The 16,081-nt window shown below is 40.5% G+C and overlaps 1 protein-coding gene across 1 annotated transcript in view; it reads left to right on the top strand.

The window, feature by feature from the left end:
* The window catches only part of LOC117425226 (uncharacterized), a 159,010-nt gene that overhangs the window by 126,181 nt on the left and 16,748 nt on the right, over positions 1-16,081 (top strand). The window contains exons 6-9 of the mRNA XM_058994087.1: positions 11,705-11,788; positions 12,482-12,571; positions 12,740-12,891; positions 13,125-13,273. Of these exons, the coding sequence (XP_058850070.1) occupies positions 11,705-11,788; positions 12,482-12,571; positions 12,740-12,891; positions 13,125-13,273 (475 nt within the window). The remainder of the gene's footprint in view (positions 1-11,704; positions 11,789-12,481; positions 12,572-12,739; positions 12,892-13,124; positions 13,274-16,081) is intronic.

The following is a 16,081-nucleotide window of genomic DNA, read 5'->3' as shown; positions in this document are numbered from 1 at the left end:
CTCTCTCTCTCTCTCTCTCTCTCTCTGAGGATTGTGGGATTGTGGGAGGAGCCAGGTGGTGAGTGGAGTGCAGGAGTTACGATTCAGGAGAGTCTAAGCTTTTGCTAAATATTTAATAATTCATACTTTTTGTGTTTTATATAAAGTTGTTTGTTGGTTTATAGTCATTGTGTTAGTATTGTTTGTTCATTGTTGTTTGTTCAGCTGACCGTAGGTCAGCAAAAGCTTTGTTGTTCAGGTGGAGGCATGTGGCGTGTAGTTCAGGTGGAGGGGGGGGTACTGACTCGCCGGCACGGCTGCCGATGTGTGCCTGATATCGGGGTGTCAGTGAAGGATTGCCTGGTAGCGGTAGGAGAGGTTGTGGGCTTTAATAAAATAAAATCGGCATCGATGATGAATAAAGCTCTGGTCATTTTTTTAACTGACACGGTTTTGGTAAACAAGCTGGTGGAGGACGGGTTTAGTGTGCAGGGGTCTTTTATTGAAGTTTCACCTTTAGTAACACCCGTAACCAAAGTAATAAGTAATACTGTCTAATGTCCCTCCCTTCTTAAAAAATGAGTTACTGGAAAGAGAGTTATCAAGATACGGAAAATTAATGTATCCCATTAAAACTATTCCTCTGGGATGTAAAAATCCCAGTGTAAAACATGTTTTGTCTTTTAGAAGACAAGCGTTCATTTTACAGCATGACCCTAATTTAACTATTGAAGTAGCATGGAATTTTAATGTCGAGGGGACGAATTGTGTTGTTTTTGCCAGTTCCGATATAATGAGGTGTTTTAAATGTGGAGCTCAGGGACATCAAAGAAAGCAGTGTCCCAGAAACAGGGATCGGGCTGAAACAGAGCAGGATAAGGGAGCTCCTGGCAGGGAGGAGGTCGGGGGCGATCGGGGAGAGCGGGAGGATGAGCAGCCCCTGGAGCCAGCAGAGCCCGGGTTAGCAGAGCCCGGGATAGCAAAGCCCGGGTCAGCAGAACCAGCAGAGCCCGGGTCAGCAGAGCCCGAGTCAGCGGTACCTGAAGCAGAGTCGATACAACACAAAAGACACAGCCCAGCGAAAACAAGAGGCTGGGCAAACTGATGAAGAGTTTGAAGTGGTGGCGAAAAAAAAAGAAAAAGAAAAACAAGCACTCTGAGGAAGGAGATCCAAGGCGGGACTCAGGGTCAGTATCTGTGAGCAGCGGAGAGAAGACTCAGTCCCCCGGCGTGAAAGTTGAGGAGAGTGGAGGCGATCCACAACCGATGCCTGAGGAGGAACTGACGTCTTCCCCGGAGGCTGTGCCACCTTTCCCAGAAGAAGGAGGCAGAAGCACAGATCTCCCCCAGTCTGGCTACAAGACAGGGGGCACTGAAGCTGAAGCTGTGGCTGTGGAAAGAGGTGAGGCCGCTGAAGAGGACGGGACAGATGGCGAGCAAGATGAGGGCATGTATGAGTCGGATGACGGGGGGCTCTCTGATTCCTCGTTAATCTCGGACGTCCCTGACAGCCAACCCGTCAGGATAAAGTTATATACACTGCAACACATTAACAACTTTCTCGACAGTACCAAAGGTAAGAGGGGAGTGGACAAAAAAAGTTTTTTTCCTGATTTAAAATTGTTTTTACATTCTGCGCATGTAGTCTCCAGGAAGTCAACGTTTGAGGAGCTAGATCAGCAGAAGAGGTACCGTTTAAAAAAAGTAGTACAGACTGTAAAGAAAATGATGGTACGATCAAAAACTTTATTTTAAAATGGATTTTTTTAAAAGGACATTTTTATTTTTATTTATTAGTGTTTGTTTTAACTTGATGGTCTTAAATATTTCATCCACCATGGAAAAGTGTACTTTTATTTCTTTTAACGTTAATGGTTGTAGACAGTCTTTTAAAAGAGCACAGTTATTTGAATTTTTAAAGCAGAAAAGGGCTGGGGTTGTGATGGTGCAGGAGACGCATATTGAACAGGAGAGTGAGGCGGTCTGGCTGTCAGAGTGGGGCGGTCAGGGTGTGTTCAGTCACGGCTCCAGCACCAGTGCAGGCGTAGCGGTGCTTTTTAAATCAGACCTGCCTGTCAGTGTACAGCATGTAGAAGAGATTGAGAAGGGGCGGCTTTTAAAAGTACAGACACAAATAGCTGGTTTTAACTTTATTTTTATAAATATTTATGCACCAAATACTGGAAGAGACAGAATTTTTTTGTTTAACAAGTTGAAACAAACCATTTTAAAATGTAGTAATAATTACGTATTAGTGGTTGCGGGTGATTTTAACTGCACTATAGATTTTACCAAAGATAGAAATACTGAAGAGCCACATCCTCAATCCTCCAGAGAACTGACTGCAGTTCTACAGTGCAGTGACCTGGTTGACGTATGGAGGTGTCTGCACCCTCAAGCCCGACAGTACACCTGGTCCCAGTCCCATAACAACTACACATCTAGAGCACGACTGGATCAGTTTTATTCATTCCGTTGTCACCTCAATTTTTTTGTAGGGGCAAGCATTATTCCCAACAGTCTATCGGACCACCACTGCCTGTTAGTCAGTGTACTTATTCCAACTGAAGGACATAAATCTTCTTATTGGCATTTCAACATTCAATTATTAAAAGACTGTAAATTTGGAAATATTTTTAAAGAGTTTTGGAAAGTTTGGCAAAATCAAAAAAACAATTATCAAGATTTAAGTAAGTGGTGGGACATTGGGAAAAAACAAATTTGAATTTTTTGTCAGCAATACACCCTGGAGGCTACCAGGACAAAGTAGTCAGGGACTTAGGGAGAGACATTCTAAACATAGAGAATAATGGAGATCACTCTAATGAGCAAACCTTTCAAAAAGTAAGAGAAAAGAAATGTGCTGGGCAGCTTGCTGGAGGAGAAGGTGAAGGGGGCGTTGGTGCGCTCTCGCTTCGTGGCGCTGAGGGACATGGATGCACCCACTTCCTTCTTCTTTGGCCTGGAGAAGAAGAAAGCATGCAGCCAGCAGCTGAGGTGTGTGCGGACGCCCTGCGGCAGAGAACTACACAGCAGAGAGGAGATCAGTGAGGCGGCTGTGCAGTTCTACAAGCAGCTGTTCACAAAAGAACAGTGTGATCAAGATGACACAGAGACCCTGCTCCAGGATCTACCCAGCCTGAGCAAAGAGGAGCAGGGTGGACTGGATAAAGAGCTGATCTTTGAGGAACTGACCATTGCGATGACACAGCTCTCCAGTGGGAAAGCGCCTGGGATAGATGGCCTCCCCGCTGAGTTTTTCAAACATTTCTGGACAGTGATCGGGGAGGACTTCTTCCAGGTGCTGAAGGAAAGTCTGGAGAGAAAAGAACTGCCTCTCAGCTGCCGCAGGGCAGTGATCACACTGCTGCCTAAGAAAGGAGACCTATGCCTTTTAAAGAACTGGAGACCTGTTTCGCTGTTATGTGCCGATTCGAAAATAATTTCCAAGTGTATTGCAAATAGGGTTAAGAAATGTATAGGTACTGTAATACATAGGGATCAAACATATTGTATCCCAGGAAGATCTATTTTTGATAACCTGTTTTTAATTCGAGATTTTTTAACCCTGAGTGAAACATGTCATTTTAATGTGGGATTGGTCTCCCTTGATCAAGAGAAGGCTTTTGATAGGGTCGACCACACCTACCTTGTGAAAGTCCTGAGAGCCTTCGGGTTTGGCCCTGTTTTTATTTCTTACATAGAGCTTTTATACTCAAATGTTTTTAGTGTTTTAAAGATGAATAACGGGTTGAGCAAACCTTTCTCGGTGAGCAGGGGCATTAGACAGGGCTGCGCTCTGTCTGGCATGCTGTATTCATTGTCTATAGAGCCACTGTTGCATCTTCTGAGGGGCAGGTTGTCTGGCTGGGCGGTGCCTGCCTCACCCGTCCCTGTCTCTGTGAAAGTATCAGCTTACGCTGATGATGTGAACGTGTTTGTATGTAGCGATGGGGACGTCCAGGTCCTAGAAGAGAACTTGGCAGTGTTTCAGAGAGCATCTTCAGCACGGATAAACTGGGAAAAATGCAACACCTTTCTGTCAGGCAGCTGGCAGGAGGGGGGTCCCCCATGCTGCCTCAGGCCCTGCAGTGGGATCGGACTGGGATTAAGGTGCTAGGGGTGTTCTTTGGGACAGAGCTTTTCATGCAGAGGAATTGGGAGGGCCTGGTGGATAAGGTGAGGGGGCGGCTGCTCAGCTGGCAGGGGCTGCTGGCTCAGCTGTCATGAAGGGGGGCAAGGCCTGGTCAGCATTGCCAGCAGGGTGGCAGCTTTCAGACTGCAGGCAGTGAAGAGGCTCCTGTACGCCGAGGAAGGGGCTCACTGGAGAGAGATAGCCTTTTATTTTCTGAGACGGGTAGGAGGAATGGGGTTAGATCGCAACTTGTTTTTAATTGATTTCTCCAGGCTAGACAAGACAGGTTTCCCCTCTTTTTTATGTGAATGTTTTTAAAGTGTGGCAGACAGTAAGCGTGAGAGGGAGGAGGGGTCGGTGACAGGCCAGTCTCTACTGGAGGAACCCCTCTTCTTTAATCTCCTTTTTCCCATTCAGTTTTTTCAGTCGGGGGCACTGTATGCCAGTTTTGTCAGGGCTGGTGTAACCCGACTGGCTCACCTGATCGAGTCAGGGCCCCCCTGTTGGATCTCAGCAGCTCAGCTGGCTAGGCGGCTGGGCTGGCATTCAGAGAGGCTGGCGGAGAAGATGATTCATGAGTTGAAGAACTCTCTCTCACCAAAGCTCAAGGAGGCTTTGGGGGAGGGAATAGCTGGGGGGCCTGATCAGGGAGGGGACCCCTTTTTTCCCACAGTTTTTTTTATCCCCAGGTTTAGGTGAGGAAGAGGGTGGTGAAGGAGAGAGAATAAGGAAAAATGGAGGGAGTTAAAAATATAGCACTCCAAGAAGCAGGGGGGAAAAAACTATACAAGCTGCATGTTAAAACAGTCCAGTCCAGCCACCTAAAAGGGACTGTGGACACAAAATGGAGAAGCCATTTGCAGGTAGCAGAAGAGAGACAGACAGTATGGAGGGTGCTGTACAAACTGCCTTTAAGCAAGAGAGCAGGGGACCTGCAGTGGAGGATCCTGCATTGTGTCGTGTCTACCGGAAGGTTCCTCCACAGAGTGGACCCCAGCATCAGTGCTGAGTGCTGCTTCTGTGTGGGAGGAGGAGACCGTGTTCCACACATTCACTGACTGTGTCAGGCTGGGGTCGCTCTTTCACCTCTTGCAGGGGCTCCTGCAGATTCTTGGGGTAATTTTCAGCAAAGATACTTTTATTTTTGGGTTCCCCTATAGTTTTTAAAAATAGGGATAGGTGTGTTTTTAATTAATTTTATTTTAGGGCAGGCAAAATTAGCCATTTTAAAATCTAGGAAAAATAAGATTTCAGAGGCAGGTCTAGCAGATGCTGCCAGATTATTTCGTATTTTAGTTGTCAGCCGTGGTAATGGGTGATTTTAACTATTTTAAAATGGTCAGTAACCTGGAGGGCTTTCAGGAGAGGTGGTGTGTGGGAGATGCCTTGGTGCTCACTGAGTAAGGAGAGAGAGCTCCTGTTTCTCTTTTAGTTATTTATATATATTTTTGTATTGTTTTACAGTGTTTTTATTAATTTGGTATTAATCTATTTTATTGGAAAAACACTGTTTAGTTTTTTTAACATATGGGGTTTTTTATTTGTTTTTTTGTGTTTTATTTACATTTTATTATCCTTTTATTTGTTTAAATCCGTTTTTAAAGGAGAACATGATGTTTTTTAGGATTTTATGCTGATCCCCAGAGCCAGCAAGTATCTTAATTTGTTGTGTTTTACCTTTATTATTGTTATTGTATGGATTTCAATTGTAACGAATTAATAAAGGATCGTAAAAGTCTCTCTCTCTCTCTCTCTCTCTCTCTCTCTCTCTCTCTCTCTCTCTCGCTCTCTCTCTCTCTCTCTCTCTCTCTCTCTCTCTCTCTCTCTCTCTCTCTCTCTCTCTCTCTCTCTCTCTCTCTCTCTCTCTCTCTCTCTCTCTCTCTTCTCCTCAGACCCCACTGCTGGTAAAGCTCCTCCATACAGACAGGCTGCATTGGTCCTGGCAGGGCTGTGTGCTCTCTCAGTGGCTGCCATTATATTCCTCACAGTCTACAGTGAGTATTGCGCAACACGCCATGTACAAATTATCCATAATACAGCAGTATGCACAATTCAAAGGCAGTGAGTTGTTTTGACAGATTCAGTAACAGGTTTAGAAACTCACAGCAGCCCTGCAGCCAGTCCTGGTTTTCAGAACTCATTGAAGAATATTATTTTTCACAATTGTCCGCAATGGAATTCAAAACTAGAAATTATAAACAAGAACAAAGCCTCCATAATCGAAGGGGTTTGATATCGGACTGAATGGGTTGTAAACATGAAGTTATGGGAATGTGAAAGATCTGTCTCATTCATTGATATAGTGCATCACATCCAGAGGTTAAAAACAATGTGACAGAGACAATGTTAATTTCTACTGGACACCAGCTGTAATGGAACTTTATTGAGAGAATCATAGAATACAGCCTCACTGTTACACAACTTTAAAGACCCAATGTCAAAACATCTGATATGGTCAGGGATTAAAGCAATGCAGCAGTGACAGGGGGCATTTTTAATGGACACCAAAGGTAATGGAATACAAATAAGAGAATCAAAGCAAGGATGCAGCTGTGTACCAGACATTAAGACAGTAGCTCAAAGTGTCGTCTCTACGTAGCTGTAACCTCAAGTCACATGGCCTCAATATGGTGCCAACACATTAAGCATGGAGTTTTTGTAACCCTGGAAATATGAACTTTTTGAGATATGAGGTTTTGCAAAAAATTACACAAAGGTTCATTGTTCTTGAACGTCACCCATCATCAACCTAGGGAAATGCAAAATACATACTGTATGTGTGTGTGGCAAAGTGATTAACAGTGTGCAGGTGATCAATGTCTCCATCCACATTGTTCCATGTTTTTACACAGTGAATGTGCTTTGACATGTGCACTTCAGTAGGGGAATATGTATTTTCATTACCTAAGGTCTTGAGACTCGGGAGCTGTAATACTAATAAAATTTCAAAAAAAAAAAAAAATTATAGAAGTGTTGGTTTTATGAAGTCCTTTAAAATGGACAATACATCCTAATCTAGAAAAAAATATAAATATTTTTTAGTATTAAAACAACACTTCTATAAAATGTCACAAAGATTAACAAACGTGTCTTGTATAAAAAAAAATGATTTGCCAAAAAATTCCTCAGATGGGATTTTTTTAATCTTATTAGTTATTTTTTAAAAAAAATTTATTAGTATTACAGCACCCGAGTCTCAAAAGCTTTCATGGTAACCTACCTATTCATGTTAAAAAAAAAAAAAATTAACTGCGTTATTAAAACAGCTTTTCATAATTAGGAGGAATCGAAGGGCAACTCCTCTCTGCTTTGCCCAAGTTCAGCCTACACTCTACTTATACGCTGCTCGTCCAAAAGTTTACACATAGGAATATTTAAATTCTTAAAAGGAAGACAGAATCCCTCATAAAGTTACACCATTATGTAATCACTCATCATAGCTGCTGTACATAGACTGTAGTCGTGGTGTGGAAGCTCAGCGCTTTTTACAATTTTATAATGCAGGCTACTATTTTGTATGCTCCATTGTTTAGTCCCACCTTTACCACGGTAATAATATTTAAAAAAAAAAAAAACGTGATTCTATATTGAGAGAGAGAGAGAGAGAGAGACCCCCAAAAGTGTACAAAAACGACAGCTTCCACGGTCCAGGATCACAGTAACTAGTAAATGTTCATCCAATCGGAGATCTGATTTATGTCTTTCCACAACCAACACCCGCCCACTTATGATGTCATTTCCATTATAGGATTTGATTTGTTTGGTGGTGTTTTTTTTTTTTGTTTGTACATACATTTTAAGATGCAGGCGTTTTTTTTGTGTTTGTACACAAATTAAGATGCAGGGTTTTTTTAATTGCAAGTAAGCTTGTTTTTAATTGCAGGTAAGCATTTTTTGTGTTTGTCTGTATTTTTTTATTTGCTTGTGTTTTGCACTTCAGGGCCACTTTAAATATCTACGATTCCTAAATAAACATCACCTATGAACACTGCGTTGCTCTTAATGCAACTCTTATATATTAAGAAAACAAGGGAAACCGTATTTCATGAGGAACTGAATTTGGTACTACACCGGCAAGAATCCAAAACACAAACGCCAGTCCTAATACAAAGGTACAGTTAAAATTATATTTAAAAAGCAAAATAATATATATAATATATAATAATATATATACGAAGCCATAAGCCCGAAGTTTTGTACAGCGGTATCGGCGCTATGCTTTAGTGCGAGGGCCCAGGTTCGTGCCCGCCCTCCGCCTGTGTGTGGATTGCCTCGCCCTGTGATGAGTTAACCAAGATCGCTACAATACATACGCAACACATGTGTTTATTTATAATTATATTGTTTGTTTTTATATTCTGCGTTATGTATTATATTAGAGTGATTTATTATTAGTTGTGGGAAGCTGAGAGCGGACGAGAGTGATTAGTGTACTTCTAAAGAAAGCAAAACTTGTTTACTGGCACCTGTACAAGATAGTGTTCGTGTTGAAGAGGTGGTGAGCCGGTCCCTTGTTTACTGGCACCTGTACAAGATAGTGTTCGTGTTGAAGAGGTGGTGAGCCGGTCCCTTGTTTACTGGCACCTGTACAAGATAGTGTTCGTGTTGAAGAGGTGGTGAGCCGGTCCCTTGTTTACTGGCACCTGTACAAGATAGTGTTCGTGTTGAAGAGGTGGTGAGCCGGTCCCTTGTTTACTGGCACCTGTACAAGATAGTGTTCGTGTTGAAGAGGTGGTGAGCCGGTCCCTTGTTTACTGGCACCTGTACAAGATAGTGTTCGTGTTGAAGAGGTGGTGAGCCGGTCCCTTGTTTACTGGCACCTGTACAAGATAGTGTTCGTGTTGAAGAGGTGGTGAGCCGGTCCCTTGTTTACTGGCACCTGTACAAGATAGTGTTCGTGTTGAAGAGGTGGTGAGCCGGTCCCTTGTTTACTGGCACCTGTACAAGATAGTGTTCGTGTTGAAGAGGTGGTGAGCCGGTCCCTTGTTTACTGGCACCTGTACAAGATAGTGTTCGTGTTGAAGAGGTGGTGAGCCGGTCCCTTGTTTACTGGCACCTGCACAAGATAGTGTTCGTGTTGAAGAGGTGGTGAGCCGGTCCCTTGTTTACTGGCACCTGCACAAGATAGTTTTAATAACGGCAACTGTTATTGTAAATTAAGATTGCTGCTAATGTATACTTTTGCTGTTAACTTATATTATTGCTGCTAAAGCTGTAGCTTAGTTTCAGCTGTTTATTTTTATTTATATTTGAATCAGCACTGATTGTGAGCGTAAATGCACGTTTGTTATTTGAATTGTTTTGTTTATTATTTAATTTTCGTTTGAATATTAACTCACGGGATTAGCCGTGTTTCTTTTTGTTTTATTTATTATTGGAGTTTTTGTTTCTTTCTTGTTGTTTGTTTTGGGTTGAGCACAGGCAGTGGAAACTCATTACTCAAGCAAACTGTGATAATTGTACTGGTTTTGCCTATCTCTATACACCCTCAAGTATTTTATTGTGGACTGCCCAATAAGAGTTATAATTTTCTGTCTGTAATAAAAACTTATTGCTTTTTAATACTGTCTTAACTGGCATTTGTTCTATGGAGAGGACTCCCACTGAAACCCCCAATTAAAATAACTTGTGCTCTCTCTCTCTCTCTCTCTCATATATATATATATATATATATATATATATATATATATATATATATATCCCTTATTAACATGTGTCTATTTAATAATTTTGGCACTAAAACCTATGGAGTGCCATTTGTGCCAAAACTATCCAGCCGTTAGTTTGTCAATTTGTTTGTCAATTCATGAATTGGTCAATTTGTCCAGCTATTCGTCCATTAATTTGTCAATTCATAAACGTATTTCTTAATTCATCTAATAATTAATTAATTTGTCAATTCATTAATACGAAAGGCTGTACGGATATGCAAATTTCCAATCAACCAGACAAACTTCCCAACAAACAGACAAACTTCCAACTGTCAATCTCGCACTGTGCTGAAAACACTGCAACCTTTCTAGCCAATGGGAGCACACACTAATATTTTAATCTGATTTTCAATAGAGACTTGCGTCTCACTGCGCGAAGCATTGTGGTATATAGAGAGTTAGGCAAAAAAATTCTATGGAGAGTCAATGCAGGCGTACGAAATGTTGCTGGTTTTTGCCATGTTAAAAAAATGCATAAAACTTTTGAAGTAGACTTCAAATTTGCCCAAGGCCTTTCGAAGAAAACAGCAACATTAGCAAATTATGACAATACGTAGTTATTATGAAAAATGCTATTTTCTGAGTACTGTCCCGTTCGTTGGCACATGCGCAGAAACATCGCTCTAAAGAAACGTATTGATTAAATCATTTAACAGTCTGGTAACACCGGTTACTTTAGAAATACATAACAACATAAAATATTATCAAGACACAGCAATATAGTACAGTAAACAAACTACCAGCATTTTTTTTAACATGGTGAAAACCAGCAACATTTCTTACGCCTGCATTAACTCTCCATAGATTATTTTTTTGCCTAACTCTCTATATACCACAATGCTTTGCGCGCAGTGAGACGGAAGTCTCTATTGAAAATCAGCGGAGTCGAGTATCTTGTTAAGAGAATTGTTGGAAAACATGGAACAAGTATTGAATAGCAGTTTGCTACGCATGAGGAATGATGGCTGTATTCATGTTATTTTTCTGAAAAGTGATTTAACATTGGATAGAAAAAACTGTTAGTTCCAAAAATGCAAGCACTGCTGTGATAGATGAAAGCTGCAATATGGTAGAGAAGTTACTCTGAAGTTGTAACAACTGAAAAAGATTCTTTTGTGTCAAAGCAAATGGCTGGCCAGCAGCACACGGCTGTACAAACAAGTCCTTTGATCTCCAGCCCTGACATGAAAGAAGCTTGCCCTTCGGGGAGTCCACTGGGGTATAAAACTATTTAACAGGTTTTTGCTTAGAAAATACAGCTGGTTTATGACGGGGTCATAAAGCTAGTTTTCAAGGGGACCAAAAGGAGCCAGGCTCTAAGACTTCAAAGAGAAAAGGTCTCAAGAAGATGACAAAAAACAGATGTATGGACCTTTGTGGCACCAGGGGTCTGAAGAATGCACTGAGTTCAGAGATCTTCACACTAGATCACACACACACACACACACACACACACACACACACACACACACACACACACACTCACACTAAATGAAATATATGGTAACAGGATAATGAGTTGTACCTTTTCTATTGGTTTATTGGGAAGTTTGTCTGGTTGATTGGAAATTTGCAGGTCCGTACAGCCTTTCGTATTAATGAATTGACAAATTAATTAATTATTAGATTAATTAACAAATACGTTTATGAATTAGTGTATGAATTGACAAATTTATGGAAGAATTGCTGGACAAATTGACCAATTCACGAATTGACAAACAAATTGACAATTTGTCAAACTAACGACTGGATAGTTTTGGCACAAATGGCGCTCCATTTCTCATACATATATATCAAGCAATAATTGATCAGTAATATAGTTGACTGGTGCTAAGCCACCTCCCCATGGTCCTAATGTCCCACCTGCTACACATTGCAGTTTCTAACTTCCGGACCAAGAACCTCAAACTCCAATCCCAGTATTCGGAACTGGAAAGGAACCTCACCAACATCTCTGCCACTGGTGAGTGCTGATTCAGATTCTATTCAATCTTGATTTAACATCAAATCTAAAGTAATTGATTTCATGTTAGCATTATATTTTGTACTATTTTTTGTTCAGAGCTACTGGATTATTATAGGACAGTAGCCACTGAACACAATGAAAAGCAGCCGGTACATACAGTACATGGTAATACTAATAAGGTGGTGATAACATACAACAGGCTTTATAATATTGAAATCTTCAAACAATAATCATGGCAAAAGCTGACCTATATTACAACGTACAGGATTTGGGGTATGGAGTAAAAAAAAAAAAAATTCAGCAGAATCTTTTCAGAAGCATTTTCCTGACAGCATGGCAATGAATGATCTAATTAGATACAACAACAGAGAAATGATACAGAACAAGTATAACTGGATATTAAACCTGGAAGATACTTTGTTAGGAAAATATTGACAATATCAAGTGTCTCTAACTGAGTTGTTTGAATAATGTTTTTCAAGTCAGTTTTGATGGATTAAAGGTTTGTTCAAGACTGTGTTGATTGGTTTCCTTAACTGTCTAAAAACAGTTCTGAGAAAAACTATCAAATCAAAAGCAACCCCAAAACCAGCAGATATGAAGTCTGTATCTAAGAAGGGTGGGGCAATGGTTTATTAAACAAATACTTAAGCATTAATTAAAAATAGTCCTGTGTCAATTATTGCATAGTGTTCACACTGGAGAAGAACTACAGCATCATCTCAGAGAAATACTCAGCACTGGACCAGTACTGTCCCGTGACAGACACCTCTTCCAAGGGTGAGTGGTTCCTTATTTGAAGGAGTGTGATTGGTGGGCTGGTCCATTCATGTCTTTGTAAGTAATGGCCTTCTTCAAGTCTATAGCTCGAGGTGCTTCAGTCCATAATGAATCGGTCATTTAGATCAGACCTGTGCATCATCACTGCTTCCTTCTGTCATTGAGCAGAGCGAGTTTGTGAAGCCTGTCCACAGAACTGGGATCTGTTCAATGGCAAGTGTTACTACTTCTCCACTGATAGAATGAACTGGACCTCCAGCCGTGATAACTGCACATCACTGGGGGGGCACCTGGTGATTATAGAGAGTGATGTAGAGCAGGTACAACTGTCTTCTTTACAATGTTAGATTTTCAATACACATTTCTGTTGCTCACTTCACTGATAGCTAACACTGGAGTAGCATGTAGGATAGTAATGTGCAGAATAGTTATTTCACCCAGAAGCAAACATTGTTCAAATAAAACTGAGCTTTCACTTTCAAACACTTGGCACTAGATGGCAGACTACAGGCACAGACACAGCTCAACTGATAGAAGTTTGTTTACTGTTCAGAGATTCCTATCGGATAAGGCTTTGATCATCACACAAGGAGCTTACAGGTATGAAGAGAAATCCTACTGGATCGGCCTGACTGACGCTGTTACTGAAGGAACCTGGCTCTGGGTGGACGGCACTCCTCTCATTGGCAATGTCCAAGCAAAGTAAGAGCTTCAACCTCATTCTGAAATCACTGCTGAGGATTAATAGGATAAACCATGTTCTAAAGCAGTGGTTCTCAAACTTTTTTGTTCGAGGACCACCTGAATATATATATATATATATATATATATATATATATATATATATATATATATATATATATAATTTATATATTTATCTTGGCAGACCACACAATAACCAGTACAGCTGACTGAAAATAAGCACATAAAAACAACCAACAAACTATAATACTAAGAATAACCGACTTCGCTGTATTTGTTTCAATGCGACGGGTGGGCCTGTTTCTGTGAGAAGTTATTTTAAAGTTTTAAGAATGGTTTTAGTTTACTTTTCATAACATGAATTTACCGAGAGGGGCAAAAAAATTGATTGTTTTACAACAGATTTGTGTGGATTAATAATGTACACCCATGAGGTACCAGCACACTTGGAGCTACGAATCTCCGGCTATAATTTTTATTTATTAAACGAATGTTAGGATGTTGCACGCTGATTGGCTGATTATCGTACGGTTATACTGTACAATGGCCAAATATATTTTTGCCAAAGCACAGTTCAATTAATAAATTATCAACACACAGCATATTAAACTCACAATAAATACACACATTGTTGTGAGAGGTCTTTTTAAAGTTTTTAAAAGGAGTAACTTTCCTTTCATCAAATTTGATCTTTTCGGAGGCTTGACAGTGGACAAGTGGCTAGAATTGTAAGAAAAAATACAAAGCAAGGAGACAAAGATTTAACAAGTCAACAACTTAATGAAATCGAAGAAAACAAAAATGCTTGGCCAGCTGGTGTTTTTATTGATTTGAAGAAACATAAAGAAATGGTAAATTGACTTAAAAACAGCTTGTCTTGAAAATCTAAACTGTTACGATAATTTATGCTTCAATGCGTAATTCGACTAGTCAAGAGTACTCATTTTTGTTATTTTAGGCTGTTAGTGACCAAGCATTTAAAATGCCAGTAATGTATTTCTGTATTGGCTTCTCCAGGTCAGCTGTGGTACGGTGTGGATAATGAACTTTGTCTTTGCCTCCTTTTCTGTATCTTTTCATTATCAACAAAAATACATGATTGCCATTTTTAAATGCTTCGTCATTAACTAGGCAAACATTGGTGGAGTTTCCATGCGTTTTTTTTTTTTTAGCTGGAGACATTTACAGGAGAAAAATGTCTCGTGTAAAATGCATTTTTGGGTTTCCATTCACTCAGTTTATTTTACTCGAGTAAACTGGGCTTTTCACCCGACGTCATGCAAATGAAGGGGGAAAGGTGGGTGTTGATATGTAAATTAGCTATGCGTAAAGTACTCATGCTGTTTTTGAAGATTACTAGTGAAATTTTGTGAGAACTGGTACACGAGTGAATCTAAGATGCTGTAATAAATCAAAATACCTTGTGCCTGGTTGGTTAAAAATGTGTTTTACTGTTCTTGCCCAAATTGTTTTTCAGATGTCATTAGTGGGGTGTCATGTCGTTAGTAGTGAATACTGTTTCAACTAATTTATCTTTCAACTCATTCATTAAGAATGAACTCGGAGGTATAAAATGAAACTGACCAGCAGGTATTGCAGATCACCATGGCTGAAAACCGGCAGAGGCGTTTATATATAATATATATATAAATTTCCTTTTCATTCGGAAATACAGCATATAGGGGATCAGGTGATGCTGCGTTTACTACACTGGTGTAGAAACCCTACCCGTCCGGACAGCTGACAGCTGCTGAGGAAGCATTCAACACCACGCTTGGGCAAATACGTGTAGAGGGCACTTGAAAGGGAGGTGGCAGATACTTATGAAACAGACTGAAGTGCATTAGTTCATTCCCAAAATTGCCACTGCTTGCTGTATCCTGCACAAACTCTGTCAACAGCAAAATGAGGTGTTCAGGAATCAGTTGCTGCCTGTGTGAGACAAACAAGGGGAAGGTTACCAGTGTTGCCAAGTCTTATGAGAAAAAAAGCGGCACTGCCTTTCAAAACAAGCCCAAAACAAGTACGACCCATGTTAGAGTATGGGTGTTTTTCAAATTTCAACCCGCGACTCTCAAAAAACAAGCCCAATCCTGCTTATTATAAAGCGGACTTGGCAACTGGGAAGGTTACCTCAGCCACCAGTTTCAATTGGACAGCAGCAATCTGAGGAGGCTCTGTGCCGTCAGAGATTCTCTCCTTTCTTTTAAATTGTGCTAGGTTTGCTGTTGTGATAAATATTAATAATGAAAACAAATAAAACATAATCAATACACTCATTTGCAATTTTATTTGGTCAGTTCTGAGAGAGCGTCAACAACTTGTTGGATGTTGTTGCGCTGTTTTGGGTGTTCGAGCTGGTTCATGACATCCAGTTCACAAACTATATTTATTAATGTGGAGGGCAGACACACGTTGCCTTTGAACATAGCTGGGATCAAAAAAAGGATGGGAATTAATTCAGTTAGACATTTAAGCAGCTCACTTGCTGATCGTGTTTAACTTTAGTGTAGTTTTTACAGCAAGGGTGTTCTCAAACAGCTGCTTTAATACTATAACAAGAGCATAACGCAGTTCATGGTAAGTGGTTTTATACAGAACTGTAAACCCACAAGAGATATACAACGTGACAGTCCAGACGCAGCAAAAAACAATAACAAAATAGTCGCCCGCATTATCATTAAGGTGAACTACACCACTGCTAACCATAAAATCGCCCATCAGCCACTACTTTCTGCCGTCTTGGAATCCACAGTAACAACTGACCTGCTCCCTTGTAATATTTATGGTTAAGGATAAACACGCTTA

This window comes from Acipenser ruthenus, chromosome 20, assembly GCF_902713425.1.
Source record: "Acipenser ruthenus chromosome 20, fAciRut3.2 maternal haplotype, whole genome shotgun sequence".
NCBI lineage: Eukaryota > Metazoa > Chordata > Actinopteri > Acipenseriformes > Acipenseridae > Acipenser > Acipenser ruthenus.
The sequence above is the reverse complement of the archived record's forward strand: the minus strand, read 5'-3'. Positions and strand labels throughout refer to the sequence as shown.